The sequence below is a fragment of the Corythoichthys intestinalis genome, chromosome 19 (assembly GCF_030265065.1).
Source record: "Corythoichthys intestinalis isolate RoL2023-P3 chromosome 19, ASM3026506v1, whole genome shotgun sequence".
In the NCBI taxonomy this organism is placed as follows: domain Eukaryota; kingdom Metazoa; phylum Chordata; class Actinopteri; order Syngnathiformes; family Syngnathidae; genus Corythoichthys; species Corythoichthys intestinalis.
Window position 1 is genome coordinate 25,082,455 of NC_080413.1, and position 20,555 is coordinate 25,103,009.

Here is a 20,555-nt window from a genome sequence, read left to right on the forward strand (position 1 = left end):
TCTACGCAGCGCACAAAATAAAATTCAACGGAAACGTATTGTAGCGTCACTAGGACTACTGTCGGCGCCGCAGTGATGTGTCAGTGCAACACTCCAATTGGTGCGTTTGATACTGCAATGTAACGCCCCCATTAGTGGGTTACTACACTATGGTTGTATATAGTTGTGAGGTGCATGACCTGGGTGGGTGCGGAGAAAAATAAAGAGTGAAAAGTCAGCTAGACTCCAATGCTGATTTTCTGAAGCAAAATTCCACTGCCAATTTTTGCAAGCATTATAGTATTAATTAATATCTAATATTAGAACTGATATAATTTACCGTAATTTTCGGACTAAAAGGTGCACCTGACGATAAGCCGCCACCCACCAAATTTGACACGAAAATGGCATTTGTTCATAGATAACCCGCACTGGACCATAAGCCACAGCTATCCTTACTGTAGTATGGGATATTTTCCCCCAAAAGATATTAACCGGAAACATTTTATTTTAGAGCGCCATCATAAGACTGTCATAAGACCAAATGAACCACCATTGCTCCAAGAAGCTTCATTTGGCCATCACTGGTCCCTTGGGGGAGACAGTCAACCTCTGCGGCCACCTGCTGTCAACTCTGTTATCGACCAACATGCCTCCTAGCATGCATTGCAGCGCTACAGATGTAAATAACAATCAAAAGTCATGATCCGTGCTAGTTATTTCTTCAGTTACTGTTCCAGTTGTTTCATTAATTGCTAGTTATGGGATTTGGTAAGAGTTTATTTGACAGTGGCGCCATAAAACTGTCATATGACAATCATAATTATGACATCACACTGTCATAAGCATTCATGAATGTTTATAACAGATGTCTTTTAGTGTCAGTTTTTATCTTACTTTTGAATGAATTTAAAAGATCTGCGCTGGACATAAATGGAGTTAGTAACATCATTTGCCGGATGACACTGAATGACATCTGTTATAAGCATTCAAGTCTTATGAGGTGTTACCTTATAACCCAAATAAATTAACAAATGAGCTGCACCGGACTATTAAGTGCAGCATTCAAAATGAGGGAAAAAAATAGCGGCTTTTAGTCCGAAAATTACGGGAGTTAATTAAACCAACAAAATTGTTTTCTGTACCATTTTGCAACGTAACTCAATGCGAACAGGTGCCTAGCCAATAATATGATATAGTTCACTTCACTTACGCTATGCAGCCAGTCATAGCAGTGACAGTGTTGCACATACAGTGCCTTGCAAAAGTATTCGGCCCCCTTGAATCTTGCAACCTTTCGCCACATTTCAGGCTTCAAACATAAAGATATAAAATTTTAATTTTTTGTCAAGAATCAACAACAAGTGGGACACAATCGTGAAGTGGAATAAAATTTATTGGATAATTTAAACTTTTTTAACAAATAAAAAACTGAAAAGTGGGGCGTGCAATCTTATTCGGCCCCCTTGCGTTAATACTTTGTAGCGCCACCTTTTGCTCCAATTACAGCTGCAAGTCGCTTGGGGTATGTTTCTATCAGTTTTGCACATCGAGAGACTGACATTCTTCCTTGCAAAACAGCTCGAGCTCAGTGAGGTTGGATGGAGAGTGTTTGTGAACAGCAGTCTTCAGCTCTTTCCACAGATTCTCGATTGGATTCAGGTCTGGACTTTGACTTGGCCATTCTAACACCTGGATACGTTTATTTTTTAACCATTCCATTGTAGATTTGGCTTTATGTTTTGGATCATTGTCCTGTTGGAAGATAAATCTCCGTCCCAGTCTCAGGTCTTGTGCAGATACCAACAGGTTTTCTTCCAGAATGTTCCTGTATTTGGCTGCATCCATCTTCCCGTCAATTTTAACCATCTTCCCTGTCCCTGCTGAAGAAAAGCAGGCCCAAACCATGATGCTGCCACCACCATGTTTGACAGTGGGGATGGTGTGTTCAGGGTGATGAGCTGTGTTGCTTTTACGCCAAACGTATCGTTTTGCATTGTGGCCAAAAAGTTCAATTTTGGTTTCATCTGACCAGAGCACCTTCTTCCACATGTTTGGTGTGTCTCCCAGGTGGCTTGTGGCAAACTTTAAACGAGACTTTTTATGGATATCTTTGAGAAATGTCTTTCTTCTTGCCACTCTTCCATAAAGGCCAGATTTGTGCAGTGTACGACTGATTGTTGTCCTATGGACAGACTCTCCCACCTCAGCTGTAGATCTCTGCAGTTCATCCAGAGTGATCATGGGCCTCTTGGCTGCATCTCTGATCAGTTTTCTCCTTGTTTGAGAAGAAAGTTTGGAAGGACGGCCGGGTCTTGGTAGATTTGCAGTGGTCTGATGCTCCTTCCATTTCAATATGATGGCTTGCACAGTGCTCCTTGAGATGTTTAAAGCTTGGGAAATCTTTTTGTATCCAAATCCAGCTTTAAACTTCTCCACAACAGTATCTCAGACCTGCCTGGTGTGTTCCTTGGTTTTCATAATGCTCTCTGCACTTTAAACAGAACCCTGAGACTATCACAGAGCAGGTGCATTTATACGGAGACTTGATTACACACAGGTGGATTCTATTTATCATCATCGGTCATTTAGGACAACATTGGATCATTCAGAGATCCTCACTGAACTTCTGGAGTGAGTTTGCTGCACTGAAAGTAAAGGGTCCGAATAATATTGCACACCCCACTTTTCAGTTTTTTATTTGTTAAAAAAGTTTAAATTATCCAATAAATGTTGTTCCACTTCACGATTGTGTCCCACTTGTTGTTGATTCTTGACAAAAAAATTAAATTTCATATCTTAATGTTTGAAGCCTGAAATGTGGCGAAAGGTTGCAAGATTCAAGGGGGCCGAATACTTTTGCAAGTCACTGTATGTGCCCTGCCCAACACGCCATGCAGGTTAGCTAGCTGACAACAGTGCAGCAGAGTTAACCCATATGGAAAATATATATACTAAATCAAATAAAGTTTGTATATTTTTTTATATGGAACTTGTACGTAAAGTATGTATGACACCCAAACCACATACAGTATACTATCCTTAGTAAATTTGAACAATATGAAACTTGAATAATTTGAGAACAGACAATGCTAACCCCTTATCATGGTGAAGGGAACGGGCAACGATATTACACTCATTAAGCCAAAGTAAAAAAAAATAAAATAAAATGGTTCTTTTAGGATGGAATGTCTGTCGGAGTATGTGCAACTAGTAGAACAAGCGGTGAACCTGAGTGAGATTTTTGTTTTGTTTTGTTTTGTTCTTTTAATCTGTCCTGTTTAGCTGCATAGACACGCAGAATAGGAATCTTGAGTGTTCTTATTGTCCGAGCAGTTTTAATGTGGAGTTTGATATACTCCTATTGTGGTTGTTCATTATGTTTTATTTATCAACTCACCCATGCTACAACTAGACCTTACCCAGGCCAAAGCAGGACTTTTGCAATCGTTAAAGGACTCTTACATCTAACATGGTACACATCTCATGAACAACAAGGTGTTTGTCTTTTTCATTTGAAATGGGCCAAATCAATTAAATTAAAGCTAAACTAATGAAAATTGGTGCTGTAATTTTATTCTTTTAATAAGCCATGTAACTTGCTATGATCCAAGGTTTTGAACATGTGTGACACTGGTGTGTGGCCACAGTGTACACATCTGCTCACAGTGGTCCTCAGTGTGCTCAGGGAGCTTGTGTGTCTACTCAGACACATGAAAAATTGGAAGGAACATTGGTTGTCACCCTGTTAATCATCACCACCACCATCACCCCCACCCCCCCCCAAAAAAAAAAAAAAAAAAAAAAAAACAACTGGAATGCTATACATAGTTTAACGTGTATGTTCACAATTCAGTACATAGCTTTTGCTGGAATTGTATGTACAGTTAACATTTATGCTTTCCTTATTACTGTTAGTCACCAGATAGGATAACGTCTGTGTAGTTAGCCTTTCCTTTGTCCTGGGTTATGTGGGCCCAATGTAGTATATGTATTGTAGTCTATGTTCTATGTTTCTTTCCTGCCCCTCCCATCCTATTGTTTGTCCCTGAATAAAGACGGTTGCTATCACAGCAGCTGGGGGAGCAGCTACAAACCTCCACAAAAGCTACATCGACTTCTTTTTAGGCAAGCTAGTTGTACATACACCTAGGTTCAAATCTCGCACACTTTATAGGTCTTTGCGTATGTTTTCAGCCATTAACGTCAAAATTCTCCACTCAACACTGCTGTTAAAATTGACGCCATGGGATGCGTCCATTAACCAACTTCAACATTTTTATTTAAAGGTGCAACGTTTAAATCATGCCATGCACCAGCTGAAGTTGTATTTGATTCAGTTAATTTCCATTCGGACTACAACCCATTCACTAGACAATACTTTGACATTGTCTTTTATTGTCTGTGACACACAAGCGGCGCTCTGTGATTTGATTCAGATTGATTAATCAAAGTGACTGCTGAATTTTCTTTAGTGCTTCAGAAAAGAGCCCATTACTCAAAGTAATTACCTGTAAATATCTTGCGCAGAGCTTTATGGAGCTGTTAAATCGGCTGCACTGAGCTCCTTTTATTGTGTCTCACTAACACTTATTCGCTGCAAAAGCCACTCGATTATTTATTTAAAGAATACGTCCTCTTTTTAGTCAGTTCGGTGACAGAAAATGAAGACGTATTTGTATTCTATGAGTGCACGTGCAGTGCAGAGGTCGTCTAAAAATAAATAATAGCAAAAAAAAAATGTGTTTGATATCTCGTTTCAAATGCTTTTTTATTTTTGACAAATGATCGCAAGTGGACCTGAGAGTAATATTATTATTTGTTTTAATTGTGTACATGTTTAATAAGTAAATTTTAGTATACTGTATGTATACTAGTAGTACGGAAATGTATAGTATTGTCATTGTTTTTTTGTTGTTGTTGTTTTAGTTTTGTTTTTTTCTCATAATGTGCCCCAGAAATATATTTATTCAACAGTTAAACTAACTGCATGAATTTTTGCCTTAATAGTGTACCTGGCTTCCAGGTCCCAATAGGACTGGTCATCACTCGTCCACGGGTTAGCAGGCTCCTGTGGTGTTACCAAGGGGTCGTACTCCAAGTACTGCTCGGTGTAGCTTATCAGACTGACACAGACACATACTTGGCATTTAGGTCATTTTAGTACATTTAAATCCCGCCTTCCTGTTATTGGCTGGCAACCAGTTCAGAGTGTATCCTGGACATCATAGGCTTGGATAGGTTCCAGCATGTCCGTGTTACTTATGGGGATAAGTAATGAAAAGGTAATTATGAATGAATGAATGAACGAATGAACGAATGAACGAACGAATGAATGAATGAATGAATGAATGAGTGAATGAGTGAATGAGTGAATGAACGAAATTCCCACCTTATTTTTTTTTTTTTTATCTTCATCTGAAATATTCCATTATTTTTTCATCAGTGGCTATAAAAATGTTTTTTTGAGAAAAAGTACAAAGGTTAAGTTATATTTAGATTACATTACTGTCCTGTTGTGTTTGTTTAATGGGTTAATGAGACAAGTGTTATATTGGGTTATTTAAAAAAATATGATAAAATGTAAGATACATTTCATTAAAATATTATTTCCAGTAAATAAATGTAACCCCTTTTAAGTTATTATTATTATTAAAATAATTTCAATAAGCCAAAGATATACTGTACTTGAGGAATTGTGCTTAAAATATATTAATAAATATAGAATAAAATACAATATAATAGAACAAATAAATAAAAAAATAAAATAAATATTTGTATTTATTGACATTAATAAAAACATACAAATGTCTAATTGAAAAAAAAAAAAAAAAACATTCATCAACCCACACCCTAATTGTAGGGTTAAAACCGTAAAATCATGGCACAAATGTATATGGCGGAAAACACAGACAAGACTGAAAAAGCAGTTTCTGCTCTTCCACTCCTCTTTAAAAGAAACTGCTGTATTTTAAGTCAAAACAACTGTTGTGTTTGATAGAACAATATGTCTATATGCTGCCATAGCAGATTCATGGTGCATTAAGCCCCCAAACTATTTTTCATTTGTCCGTTTTATCCTGAAAACCCCCGCTTTTGTTTCGACATGTTTTGTTTCAGCCATAAAACGAAGGTAATTCATTATATGTATTATTCAAAATGTCTGTTGTTTTTAGTTTAGAATCATTAATTAATGTCTGTTAGGTTTTGTGTTTGGTTTCTCCTTGTGTGACTTGTCCCTGTGATTACCCATTGCTCTCACCTGTGTGTGTTTTCCCAGTGTATCCTGCAATCTGCATCCACCTGTGTTACCCAGCTGTTCCTCGTCTCGTTACCCCTTGTCTGCGTATATAATGACCCAGTTTCTTGTCACTCCTTGTTGCGTCATTGTCTATGTCAATGTCTGCCTATGCAAACGTCAATTTCAAGTCCTGTCCAAGCCCTCGTGTTCCAGTCCCTCTTATTAAGTAAGTTTTGGTTTGAACATTGCCTTTTTGATCACCAGTCCTTTTGTTTGTACTTTGTGATTTTTGTTAGTCATTGTTAAAACGTTTTTTGAGTTCACTGCCACCTGCCTCGCTGCCTTTTTCGTTTCCCTGCTTTTGGGTCCACACAACCTACCTGCCTGCGCCCCTGACAATGTCTCATATTTCGTTTAAAAAAAAAAAAAAAAAAAAAACACTTTAAAAAATTATTCACTCACATATTTTAAACTTTTAAACAAATTATGTCACAATGAAAAAAATGACATCTGTAAAAAAGTCACGGGTATCTACCTCATAACTATCTTTTAATTGTATTTTTTTTTTTGTTACTGTCGCATTTTCTCCGATATGTTAGATGATAATCGATCCAAACAAAGAAAAATTGAACAAAAACGTTTAAAAGGGTAAATATATGAAAAAGAAAATCTCGACCACTCCTTGATGTCAGCGATTTCTGCATCGCAACCCTCGTTATATTACCATGTTTCACCCATAAAATCCTCCCAAAATCCAGCTGTGGCCATTCACAGCTGTGTCTTGACACTCAGTGATATATGCTACATGGAGTTTTTGGATCGAAACACGGTAAGTACGCGATAATATCTCGTTAAAGTCATGGCGTCTGTGATTCTGCTCTCGCGTGCTCTCACCTCCAGATAGGGTTTTGCTGTTTAAAAAACTTTTTTTTTTTCCAAATGCCCTCCTGTTCAAAAAATTTCTTCCCCCAGAAAATTGAGATTTTAAGCTTTCCAATGATGTACGATACATGCATATCGGACAATTTTGAAAGTTGGCCAAATTGGGGGTCTCAGAGCAGAACTTCAAGTCACCTTAGTGTTTTCTGCCATATGCTTTTTAATATTATTGCAAATATGTTGATATGATATGCTTTGTAATATTTCCAATACAGTATTTCCTTTAAAAAAAAAAAAAATAATAAATCAGCACCAATGAATAAAATACAAAATTGCTATGTTATCTAGACAATTCCAATCTGAATTTGTTAGGTACTTCACTGCTGTTATTTACTGGAGGGGAGAAATCATTTTAAAGGGGGTGAAAAATCAATAAAACCCATAATACTGGGAGTTAATCCTCATGACTGATATTGTATGGCAAGTCGTTTCACGGGTTAACACTCTAAACTTGTGCTCTGTGAAGCACCAATTAACTAACTCCAGCGATCCATGTGAGCAGGTTAAACGGTCAAGGAGGTGCGGTTGCAGCAGTGAACAACTTGGCTGCCAGTAATGACAGTTTTCTGCACTGAAAGACGGTAATGAGTATGCCCAGTGATTTGAAGGAGAGGACTGAAGAGCGAGAGAGCTTGCAGGTGAAAATGAAGACTTACCGACTATGTTGGGAGAAGGACTTCATCATTATAATTTGTTTGTAGCACTATACCTTAAAGTTCATTCATCCATCTGTGCTACTGCTTAACCTTTATAATGTCATAAGTGAGCTGAAGCCTTAAGGGGCCGTAAACTCTGGAATGGTTGCAAGCCAATCTCAGCAATGCTATTCAAATCTAAAGGAATACAGTGATCCCTTTCTACTTCGCACTTCAATTTTCACACCCTCAGTCCATCGCGGATTTTTTCCAATTAAAAAAATAATTAAATAAATACAGATGAGCTGTCCCGATCCGAGGACGTAGTCTCACTCTCCCTCTTGCTGCTTTTCTTGGTGAGACAGTGCAGTGGAGTTCCTTATTAAAGTTAATTATGATTAACAGACGTTAAGGTTTGATCTTGTCAGAGATGCTTGGAAGTCGAAACTTAAAGCGCTGCATGCGTCAATCATCGTTTAACTTGTTAAACAGTTGCCGTGGCAACTCATTGTTGGTAAGTGAGCAGCTTGAGCGGATTTGAGTGGACTCACTCAATGAAGCATTTAATAAAGACAATCATTTTTCTACTTCATTCTTGTTTAGAAATAATTCGGTGGGACAGTAAAATGTTTGAAACTTATCATAGTTATTACATTTGAATAAATACTTTGAACAAACACACACATTTTGGGGGGGGGGGCTCTACTTCATGGTTTTTCACTTATCGCAAAGGGTTCTGGTCCCCATTAACTGTGAAAAATGAGGGATCACTGTACTATTGAAATTCAGGTACTTCAAAAAACACAGTATATATGTTTTACCTTTCAGCAACTTTGGACATTTTCATACAGTGTCGATCTAGCTGGGAGTTCAGGAATAAGATCTGTAAAAAGCCAGAAGGCATGGTTTGTAATGTATGAGGATGTCCTGTTTTCTTCATCCCATAACAGTGTGATAAAATGGCTGTTACCTCCTTCTCTACATCTTCCTTGGTTCCTTTCCTAGAGTGGTGTGAAGGAGTATGGATTGGACTGCGTGACTGCGTGCCCTCCTCTGCCAAACCATACACTGACTGTCCCCATTGGGCAATGATGAAGAGCAGGGAAGAAAAGGACACAATTTAAACCCCATTATATGAATTAATCACTCTGTATTTTGGTGACAAGTGTTTACATTATGGTGGTGCCTGGAAAAACAAGATAGCTCAATTGTATAACAGGTCTTCACTAAAATGACTTCATCCTTTGACATTCGTCTTTGACGGGGCATTCATTTCAACAGTTTTTGTTGTCAAGCAAGTGAATAAATAACTTTTAAATATCAACATGAATAATGAAGGCAAATTAAACATGTCACACATATTTTTGAATATTTTCAACGTTACGCAAATTCGAAAACAAGTGAAAATTAGAATCCACGTGTCATTTGCTGACATTTTGTGTTACAAGTCAGAACCTCTGTGTGCCTTCCAATTAGAATCAAAACTGTATCAATGATGTAGTGTTAACATTTTGTAGTTTCACTGTGACAATTTAAAAATGGTGAATAGTCAAAATGGATCTGTTTTTAGCTAAATCAATAGAGTTTGGATACCTTTTGAAAACCTCTCCCAATACACAACCAATTAAATATAATTACCCCAAATGAATTAGCTAGAGAAAGACGTCACAGAAACATAACAAAGATAACCCAAGTAAATATGAAAATGCAGTTTTTAACTTATTCGCTGCCAGCCGCTGTCAGGTCCAAATGAATTAGACATCTATGGCGGTTGACAAACAAGGGGTTGATATAAATCTTGACTCATTTGATCACAAATGGAATGTGAAATATGGAACCCAAAGCTACTGTTATGTTGTATGAATGGGAACAGGTGAAATGGACCTCCAAACATCTTTTTCCCATTGTCACTATACACCGCTGGCCAAAAGTATTGTCACCCCTGCAATTCTTTCAGATAATACTCAATTTCTCCCAGAAAATGATCACAATTAGAAATGCTTTGGTAGTAATATCTTCATTTATTTTGCTAGCAATGAAAAAAACAAAAACAGAATGGGGAAAAAAATTATCATTATCAGATTTTACACCAAACTCCAAAAATGGGCCGGACAAAAGTATTGGCACCCTCTGAAAAATCATGTGATGCTTTTCTAATTTGTGTAATTAACAGCACACGTTACTTACCTGTGGCACATAACAGGTGGTAGTAATAACTAAATCACACTTGCAGCCAGTTAAAATGGATTAAAGTTGACTCAACCTTTGTCTTGTGTCCTTGTGTGTACCACATTGAGCATGGAGAAAAGAAAGAAGACCAAAGAACTGTCTGAGGACTTGAGAAGCAAAATTGTGAGGAAGCATAGGCAAGCTCAAGGCTACAAGTCCATCTCCAAAGACCTGAATGTTCCTGTGTCTACCGTGCGCAGTGTCATCAATAAGTGTAAAGCGCATGGCACTGTGGCTAACCTCCCTGTATGTGGACGGAAAACAAAAATTGAAGAGAGATTTCAACGAAAGATTGTGAGGATAGCAGATAAAGAACCTCGACTTACATCCAAACAAGTTCAAGCTGTCCTGCAGTCTGAGGGTACAACAGTGTCAACCCGTACTATCCGTCGGCGGCTGAATGAAAAGGGACTTGATGGTAGGATACCCAGGAAGACCCCACTTCTGACCCAGAGACATAAAAAAGCCAGGCTGAAGTTTGCCAAAACTTACCTGAGAAAGCCAAAAACGTCTTGGAAGAACGTTCTCTTGTCAGATGAGACAAAAGTAGAGCTTTTTGGGAAAAGGCATCGACATAGGGTTTACAGGGAAAAAAACGAAGCCTTTAAAGAAAAAAACACAGTCCCCACAATCAAACATTGCGGACATTCCCTGATGTTTTAGGGTTGCTTTGCTTCCTCTGGCACTGGACTGCTTGACCGTGTGCATTTGCATTATGAAGTCCGAAGAACACCAAAAAACTTTGCAGCATAATGTAGGGCCCAGTGTGACAAAGCTGGGTCTCTCTCAGAGATCATGGGTCTTCCGGTAGGACATTGACCCAAAAGACACTTCAAAAAGCACTAGAAAATGGTTTGAGAGAAAGCACTGGAGACTTCTAAAGTGGTCAGCGATGAGTCTAGACCTGAATCCCATAGAACACCTGTGGAGGGATCTGAAGATGGCAGTTTGGAGAAGGCAACCTTCAAATTTCAGAGACCTTGAGCAGTTGGCCAAAGAAGAATGGTCTAAAATTCCAGCAGAGCATTGTAAAAAAAACTCACTGATGGATACCGGAAGCGGTTGTTCGCAGTTATTTTGTCTAAAGGTTGTGCTACCAAGTATTAGTCTGAAGGTGCCAATACTTTTGTCCGGCCCATTTTTGGAGTTTTGTGTAAAATGATAATGACTGAATTTGTTTTTTCATTCTCTTTTGTGTTTTTTCATTGCAAGCAAAATAAATGAAGATATTACTACCAAAGCATTTGTAATTGCAATCATTTTCTGGGAGAAATTGAGCATTATCTCACATAATTGCAGGGGTGCCAATATTTTTGGCCAGCAGTGTATGTCACTGACATGGTTAGATGAACAAAGACACAGAGTAATTGGGTACCTTCTTAACTCGATGAGGATTCTTCATACGTCTACACTTCCTGATGTCCATCTCTGTGGTGTTCACACATCCAGGCTGTAGTAAATACCAACACACAAGCTTGCTGGTCAACTCTGATCATTTCCGAACTTTCCTCATGTCACGTAGAGAGATAGTATAAGAGGGGCGGAGGAGGAGAGACAGACTCAAAGGACGAGGTGTGAGATAAGGTGTGATGCAGCAGCAATCCCCCATGTGCAAGCAGAGGCTTACCACGGGCCGGTGGACATCCCAGAAGGCTCTCTCCTGGCTGTCAAGGATCTTCCTCTCGGTTTTATCTTTTTTCCTGTCAATCCTGCAGAGGAGATCAGTCAGGGTGGGAAATAAAACCCGAAGCTGTCCTGCTATCAGTCCTAGATGAGGCACATGAATCACTGCAGGAAAGTTGTGAAGGTTAAGAAGTCTCTTAACTTAAGTACATGTACTGATTCTGACAAGTAGAATGGAAGATTTTCTAATCTAACAGTTACACTTGCACCACTTTAACTTATTTTGAGTTGGACTAACAGTTACTGTATTTTAAACTTTTCTTGTCCGAGAATTCACTTTTCTGTCGCTGTGATGACTGATTTACAGTAACCAATGAATACAAATACCCAAACTGTTTCACATTACGCCACAACCGAACAAAGGATCTGAACAGCAAATTTTTCAACATGTATCAAATCCAGTCAAATGAAGTTAACTTTGAAATACGATATTGTGTTGCAATCTGCTCTCATTTTAAAATTTTTTACCCAAAGCCAAATATACCAATTTATCTTTGTGGTCCGTGCATAAATGTTTTTCTAAGATTCTATAATTTAAATGCCTCTTTTAATTTATCTGTGTTTTGCTATCCAGATTTCTAACACATCCAATGTATTAGTTGTGAATGGAGACAGCTAGGGTTGTTCCGATCATGTTTTTTTTGCTCCCGATCCGATCCCGATCGTTTTAGTTTGAGTATCTGCCAATCCCGATATTTCCCGATCCGATTGCTTTTTTTTTGCTCCCGATTCAATTCCAATCATTCCCGATAATTGTTCCCGATCATTAACATTTTGGCAATGCATTAAGAAAAAAATGAATAAAACTCGGACGAATATATACATTGAACATACAGTACATAACTACTGTATTTGTTTATTATGACAATAAATCCTCAAGATGGCATTTACATTATTAACATTCTTTCTGTGAGAGGGATCCACGGATAGAAAGACTTGTGACTTTTTATATTGTGACTAAATATTGCCATCTAGTGTATTTGTTGAGCTTTTTAGTAAATGATACTGTAGCCATGCCCAAATGCATGATGGGAAGTGGAACCATGCCTGTGCGTAGTGCTACCAATTGATATATCTTCTCTGCGTTGGGAAATAACATAAGGTGTTAAGAAAAAGATCAATTGCTACCTTGCTTCCCCACATTGCTTCCCATGATATTTCTAATCGTAGGGAGAGGGATTGTAAGGCTTTAGCCAATTAAATAAAGGCTCCAAAGGCTGCCAAAATTCACTCTACTCATTTTACGCTGCCTTTTATCTCTCTATATGGGTAAAACGGCGCCATTACATATTGAGCGCGACAATGCGTGAGTGGGTCGTGCAGTGCATGCATTAATTGCGTTAAATATTTTAACGTGATACTTTTTTTTTTTAATTAATTACCGCCGTTATCGGGATAAATTTGATAACCCTACCTTAAGCCTAAACTAAAGACTCTGGATGAGTGTAACATATAATGTCTGTAACGTTAAATACAATTAGAAAATGATTTAATTAAAAAAAAATATATATATATATTTAAAAAAGGCATGGCCGATATTTTTTTGCCGATTCCGATACTTTGAAAATGACGTGATTGGACCCAATCGATAGGCATCTCTAGAGACAACCTTACCAAATGGCATAATAATACAGCGGTATGAAAAAGTATCTGAAGCTTTTGGAATTTCTCACATTTCTGCATAAAATTACCATCAAATCTGATCTTTGTCAAAATACCACAGATGTAAAAACACTGTGTGCTTTAAATAAAACCACCCAAACATTTATAGGTTTTCATGTTTTAATGAGGATAGCATACAAACAATGACAGAAGGGGGGAAAAGAAGTAAGTGAACCCTCTGCCTAAGGAGACCTAAACAGCAATTAAAACCAATTTTTCCCAAACACTTTAAGTCAGGTGTGTGCTCAATCACTGATGAGTGGTTTAAATCTGCCCTGCCCACTATAAAACACACACCTGGTAAGCATTGTCTTATGTGCATCATGGCTCGGTCAAAAGAGCTGTCTGAAGACCTGCGATCAAGGAATGTTGATTTGTATAAAGCTGGGAAAAGGATACAAAACCATCGCCAATATTAGTCCTGATCGATGCGCCAGACTGATCTGCAGCTACAGGAAGCATCTGGTGGAAGTTATTGCTGCCAAAGGGGGGGGCCACAAAACATTAAATGTTATGGTTCACTGACTTATTTTCCCCGTCATTAAAATATGAAAACCTACAAATGTTTGGGTGGTTTCGTTAAAGCAGACAAAGTTTTTTCATCTGTGTGATTTTGACAAATCACATTTCACATCACATTTGATGGTGCTTTTATGCAGAAATGTAAGGAATTCTAAAAAGTTCAATTACTTCTTCATACTACTGTACTGAATCATCAGGTTTTGCTGAATAGTTGTATCTTGCAATTCATGAAAAAGATGACGCCACCTTTTAAATTTGAAAAGACCTTGTGTTTTTTTAATACTGTATTAAAGAAATCCCATAATAGTTCAATAAATGATAGCTTTGCTTATAACTTGTGTGTTTCTAGGTTAGACGTCCAGTAAAAAAAGAAGTGTATCTACTGTTTTTGATTATCAATAGCTTCACACTTGACAAATTCATTCACAAATTCAGTTTAACCTTAACCCAATTAACAACTATATTTGAGATCATTATCATTTCATATTCCTATATCCCCCCCACGCCACATACATTAGATTGACTTAAACTGATTACATTTAATTTAATGTTTTTCTACTATGCCAAAGAATAAAAAGTTGAAGTATAAAAGCTCCCAAATTTGTCCAAGTAATATGAAAGAAATGATTGATAAACTACAGCACAATTTCAAGGACGAAGAGATGGAGGTCAAAAGACATGGTGCAGTTTGTCTGGGACGATATTATACTGGATGTTGCTGCGACTGTGATCCTTGTGGTGGAGCACAAATTGAGAAACAAGTGAATTCTTTGAAAAAGTAAACCCCGTAGGTGGCACATCATTTCCTCCGCTTAGATCAACGCCACTGGAGGTAGAAGTGTCATTGTGTTTGCTCATACTGGGTCGAAAGCATGACCGTAAACAAGCTCTCTCTGGAATTGAATTGGTACTACATAAAAAAATAACTGATTTAAAAAAATAATAATAACCTAGTCATTGTCCTTGTGAGCGCAAGGAAAGATGTGAATTTGAACTGCTCTATTCCAGCGCCACATTTTCATAATACAGTATAATGTCAGGATTTACTGTCACACTGAAATCATGCGGCGTGCATAAATGATGTCATTGTGTTTGTTTTAGTTTGCCTTGTTGCCATAGTAAGGGAGCCCACTTACTTGACCTGGGCCTCAGCCTGCATGTAGATGAACTCCCACTTCCTAGCAAAGGCTCTCTGAAGCCTGGCGAGGTTCTCCTGTTAAACAAAATAGGTATTGTTATCACAAAGATAACAAAGAAAAAATGTTGTAAATATAACAATTAGTTGATTCAATAATTACTTTGTAACACCTCAAGTAAAATGCCTCGAAAGTATTGATGAAAAACTTCAATTCATGGCACAACTCGCAACCGTTAAACAATTTGTTATTAAGTTTGAAGACAAAATAAGGACCCTCAACAATACCCAAAGTGCAGGAAACAATTCGCAACTGTTAAACAATTTGTTATTAAGTTTGAAGACAAAATAAGGACCCTCAACAATATCCAAAGTGCAGGAAACATAATCCTATTTAAAAAAAAAAAAGAATTATTGATCACCATGGTCATAAATGTCATTAAGTTTTGCTTTAACATTCTCACTAAACTTGGATAGCATCCACTTGGACAACATAAAACTGTTAAAGTCATTCACAAAAAATGGACCATTTAATGGTGTCAACCAAACACGCCTGCATCTTTACATAAACCAATAGATTGCAAGTTGTTGTCTCATATTGCTTGGCTGTTAGATTTAAACTCCATTGGACTGAGTTGTGCCATGAAATTCTGGTAGTTCATAGTCACATACTGTACATGGGAGCGTGTGTGACCTTTGAGGAGTTATTTGTAGCCCGAGATAGACAAACGGATCAATATATTTGGCACCCACCGCCTCATAATCCGCTAGCTCCAGCCTCGTCTTATTTTGCATGGTCCGCTTGCACAAATAGATGGCTGCGGGGCACAGACAGGATTGCAACAATGAACAAGCTTTCATTTTTATAGTCCATTCACTCATCCGTGCATCTAATACCATCCATTTCTCCTAATCATCTTCTACTCTCTGTTGCTTCAGGATTATCAAGTGGAGTGTAACCACTCAGCAGGCCCCTCACACTCACTTTTTCCATCAGGTTGAAGGACACCGAGTGAAATGACTGACTAATCCTGTTGACATGTGTTGCTTCCACATTACACTGTGCAGTTATGTGTGTGTTTTGCCCCTAAATCTTGATATATGGCAACATTTCCTCTGCCAAGAAGGGCTTGGAGCGCCATCACTTTTGTGCGATCATTTAAACATGATCGTTTCCCAAATAACCCATGCGTGCTATCATTTGTTATTTTATGTTGTGACACGCTCTGCTTCTCTCTGCCTCTGCTTATTCCAGATTCTCTCTGGTGGTGTGCAGTGCACTGTGCACAACATCTGCCCAATTCATTTCAAGAATTGGTGTCACTGCTTGTAAGATGCTTAGACAAGGTGAATAATAAATCTGAGTGTTTAAAGGCTGGAACAGTTTTAATGTGGCACATGGGAGTTTGGCGTATTCCCGTTGTGGTTGTTTGTATTGTTTTGTTGGATAGAAAAGGGTTAAGAGGGGGTTGGGTTAGCAAACTCTGCTCAAGATATGTACAGTGGAATGAAAAAGTATCTGAACCTTTTGGAATTTCTCAAATTTCTGCATAAAATCACCATCAAATGTGATCTTTGTCAAAATCACACAGATACAAATACAGTGACTGCTTTAACCAAAAACCACCCAAACATTTATAGGTTTTCATATTTTAATGAGGACAGTACGCAAACAATGACAGAAGGAAAGATAAGTACCGTAATTTTCCGACCATAAGCCACTACTTTTTTCCCTCATTTTGAATCCTGCGGTTTATAGTCCAGTGCGGCTTATTTTTTGATTTATTTGGGTTAATAGGTAACACTTTATTTGACTGTGGCATCATAAGACTGCCATAAGACCATCATAATTATGACATGACACTATCATGGGCATTAATGAATGCTTATGACAGATTTTATTTAGTATCATGCGGCAAATTATGTCACTAACACCATTTATTTCCAGCTCGGATCTTTTGCATCCATTCATAAGTGATATAATTTGCCGGCTGGCACAAAATGACATCTGTCATAAGTATGATGATGGTCTTATAACAGTCTTATGGCACCACTGTCAAATACAGTGCTACTATATACAATAACTAGCAATTATTGAAACAACTGGAGCAGTAACTTAGGAAATAATTATCAAAGAACATAAATTTAGATTGTTATTTATGGGAGGCATGCTGGACGACAACAGTATTGACAGCAGGTGGCAGCAGAGGTTGACGGTCTCCCCCAAGAGAACAGTGATGGCCAAATGAAGCGAGAACAGTGAAGGCCAAATGAAGCTTCTTGAAGCAATGAAGCTTTGCAGCCAATTGTTTCAAAGCTTCATGGTGGTTCATTTGGTCTTATGACAGTCTTATGATGCTGCTGTCAAATTAAGTGTTACCGGTTTATATCTTTTGGTGTAACTATCCCAAACTATAGTGAGGACAGCTGCGGCTTATAGTCCAGTGCGGCTTATCTATAAACAAACACAGTTTTCGTGTCAAATTTGGTGGGTGGCGGCTGATAGTCAGGTGCGCCTTATAGTCCAGAAATTACGGTAAGTGAACCCTCTGCCTAAGGAGATTTAAAGAGCAATTAAAAGCAATTTTTTACCTAACATTTTAAGTCAGGTGTGTGCCCAATCACTGATGAGTGGTCTAAAGCTGCCCTGTCAACTATAAAACACACACCTAGTAAGAATTGTCTTGGTGAGAAGCATTGTCTGATGTGCATCATGGCTCAGACAAAAGAGCTGTCTGAAGACCTGCGATCACGGATTGTTGATTTGTATAAAGCTGGGAAATGATACAAAACCATCTCTAAAAGTCTTGACACCAAGATGTCAGCACAGAATAGTCAGAGAGGTAAAAAAGAACCCTAGAGTGTCTGCTAAAGACTTACAGAAATCACTGACACAGTCCAATATCTCTGTGCACATATCAACTATATGTAAAACTATGGCCACGAATGGTGTTCATGAGAGGACTCCAAGGAGGAAGCTACTGCTGTCTAAAAAAAATTCTTGCTCGTTTATTGTTCTCAAAAAGGCACTTGGAAACTCCACAGAAGTTTTGGCAACGTATTTTGTGGACTGATGAAACCAAAGTTGATTTTTTTGGGAGTAACACACAACGTCAAGTGTGGAGGAAAAATGGAACAGCTCACCAACATCAACACCTCATCCCCACCGTGAAGCATGGTGGAGGGAGCATCATAATTTGGAGCTGTTTTGCTAACTCAGGGCCTGGACAACTTGCAATCATAATGGAAGAATGAATTCATGAGGTTATCAGGATGATTTGCAGGAAAACCTGAGGCCGTCTGTCAGACAGTTGAAACTAAAAAGAGGATGGATGCTGCAACAGGACAATGATCCATAACACAGAAGTAAATTAACTTCAGAATGGTTTCAGGAGAAAAAAAATACTCGTTCTGGAGTGGCCAGGTCAAAGTTCAGATTTGAACCCCATTGAGATGCTGTGGTAGGACCTAAAGACAGCAATTTATGGCATACATGTCAGATATCCAAGGAATCTGACTGATCTACAGGTTTTTTTTTTTAGAGAAGAATTGTCCAAGATTAGTCCTGATCAATGTGCCAGACTGACCTGCAGCTACAGGAAGCATCTGGTTGAAGTTAATGCGACCAAATGGGGGGCACAAAATATTAAATGCGATGGTTCATTTACTTATTTTTCCCCCTTCTGTCATTGTTTGCATACTATCCTCAGTAAAATATGAGAACCTATAAATGTTTGGGTGGTTTTACTTAAAGCAGACACAGCTTTTCCATCTGTGTGATTTTGACAAAGATCAGATCACATTTGATGGTGATTTAATGCGGAAATGTGAGCAATTCCAAAAGGTTCAGATACGTTTTCATTGATCCACTGTAACACACATGAACTGTATTATGTGTTGTATATTCACTCAAATGAGAACTGGAAAAAAAGACAATTCAATTTTCTGAAAGTAGGCAATCAAATCAATGATAATTTAAAATCTAACATTTGAGGTACTGTAATTTTCAGACTATAAGGCGTACCAGACTATAAACCTCGCTTACCAAATCTTACTAGAAAGCTGGATTTGTTCATAGACATTATAGGCCACACTGGTTTTTACATTGTATTATGGGGGAAAAAATCACCAAAGAGCATGCAGCTCATTAGCTTGTAAAAACCCATTTTTAAATATTCCATAAATCAGCCACAGGGTTCAAAGCTAAGGGAGAAAGTAAAGGTTTATAGTCTGAAATTTACAGTGCATTACATAATTAAGTATTTTCTTTTTACCATAGTCGGTGTTCTCAGGCTCCCAACAATTAGACGGCCAGAAATATGGTGCCTGTAGAAGAACACAGAACAAAAACAATCAACATCACCAGTTGATGTGATTTTGCTTATTGTACTTTAATGATGCTCTTTCTGCCTATTCGTAAAAAGCAAGCACTCCTGCTCAAACCCATTGGAGCACTCCAAGAGCTCGTGAATGACGTTGGCCCTACAAAAACACATTTTCAATTTGCTGCAGTGAAGTGGTGGGTTCTTAAGTGTTTTTTTTTCCACTCACAGAAGCAGGGCACCAAATGCCTGTAAAGCAGTGCATCTCAATTATTTTCTGTTACGCCCCCCAAGAAGACAAACGCCACCCAACTCTGCCGCCACTGTGAATAGTATCATAACATTGCATAACATTGCGTCCTTATTTATACTAAAGAAAACAATTATAGATCAACTTACAATATAGTAACGTTGTTTTGTTTGTAACAGAAAAGACTTAAAGTGCCTATGACAGCAAAAAGCATGTTTATTTCATATTTCACGCGGTATTTTATGCTCCTGAATGAAATTGACTACCTGGATGTGTGTGGAAGCGATCGTTTGATTTATTCAATTTTTTGAATCCCGCGCCATAAAAATGAGTGACTTTCAGCTCCAGTCTCAGGTTGAGGAGGAATGCGAATGTGACTGTACCGGGTCAGCATCTCACAATACAGCATTGCTTTATAGCAGGGGTCCGGCCCGCCTCCACATTTGGTCTGGCCCCCTGAACAAAAACATTTTATTTATTTTTAAATAGTGTTATTAATTTCCTGGCTTTTTTTTTCTGTGAGTAACCCAGAGAGGGTTGTTTGGTTATTATTAGGGCTGTCAAACGATTAAAATTTTTAATCGATTTAATAACAGTTTAAAAATCAATTAATTGTAATTAATCGCAATTCAAACCATCTCTAAAATATGCCATATTTTTCTGTAAATTATTTTTGGAATGGAAAGATAAGACACAAGACGGTTATATACATTCAACATACTGTACAAAGTGCTGTATTTGTTTATTATAACAATAAATCAACAAGATGGCATTACCATTAACATTCTGTTAAAGCGATCCATGTATTGAAAGACCCTAGTTCTTAAAAGATAAATGTTAGTGCAAGTTATAGAAATTTTATATTAAAACCCCTCTTAATGTTTTCGTTTCAATAAAATTTTTAAAATTTTCAATCAAAAAATAAACTAGTAGCTCACCATTGTTGATGTCAATAATT

The 20,555-nt window shown here is 37.8% G+C and overlaps 1 protein-coding gene across 2 annotated transcripts in view; it reads right to left on the minus strand.

The window, feature by feature from the left end:
* The window catches only part of rgs6 (regulator of G protein signaling 6), a 190,019-nt gene that overhangs the window by 7,706 nt on the left and 161,758 nt on the right, over positions 1-20,555 (minus strand). For both annotated transcript variants that reach the window (XM_057822487.1, XM_057822486.1), the window contains exons 6-13: positions 19,300-19,351; positions 15,779-15,843; positions 15,027-15,103; positions 11,651-11,732; positions 11,399-11,473; positions 8,765-8,866; positions 8,616-8,677; positions 4,995-5,105 (exon numbers count right to left, since the gene is read on the minus strand). In XM_057822487.1, the coding sequence (XP_057678470.1) occupies positions 4,995-5,105; positions 8,616-8,677; positions 8,765-8,866; positions 11,399-11,473; positions 11,651-11,732; positions 15,027-15,103; positions 15,779-15,843; positions 19,300-19,351 (626 nt within the window). The remainder of the gene's footprint in view (positions 1-4,994; positions 5,106-8,615; positions 8,678-8,764; positions 8,867-11,398; positions 11,474-11,650; positions 11,733-15,026; positions 15,104-15,778; positions 15,844-19,299; positions 19,352-20,555) is intronic.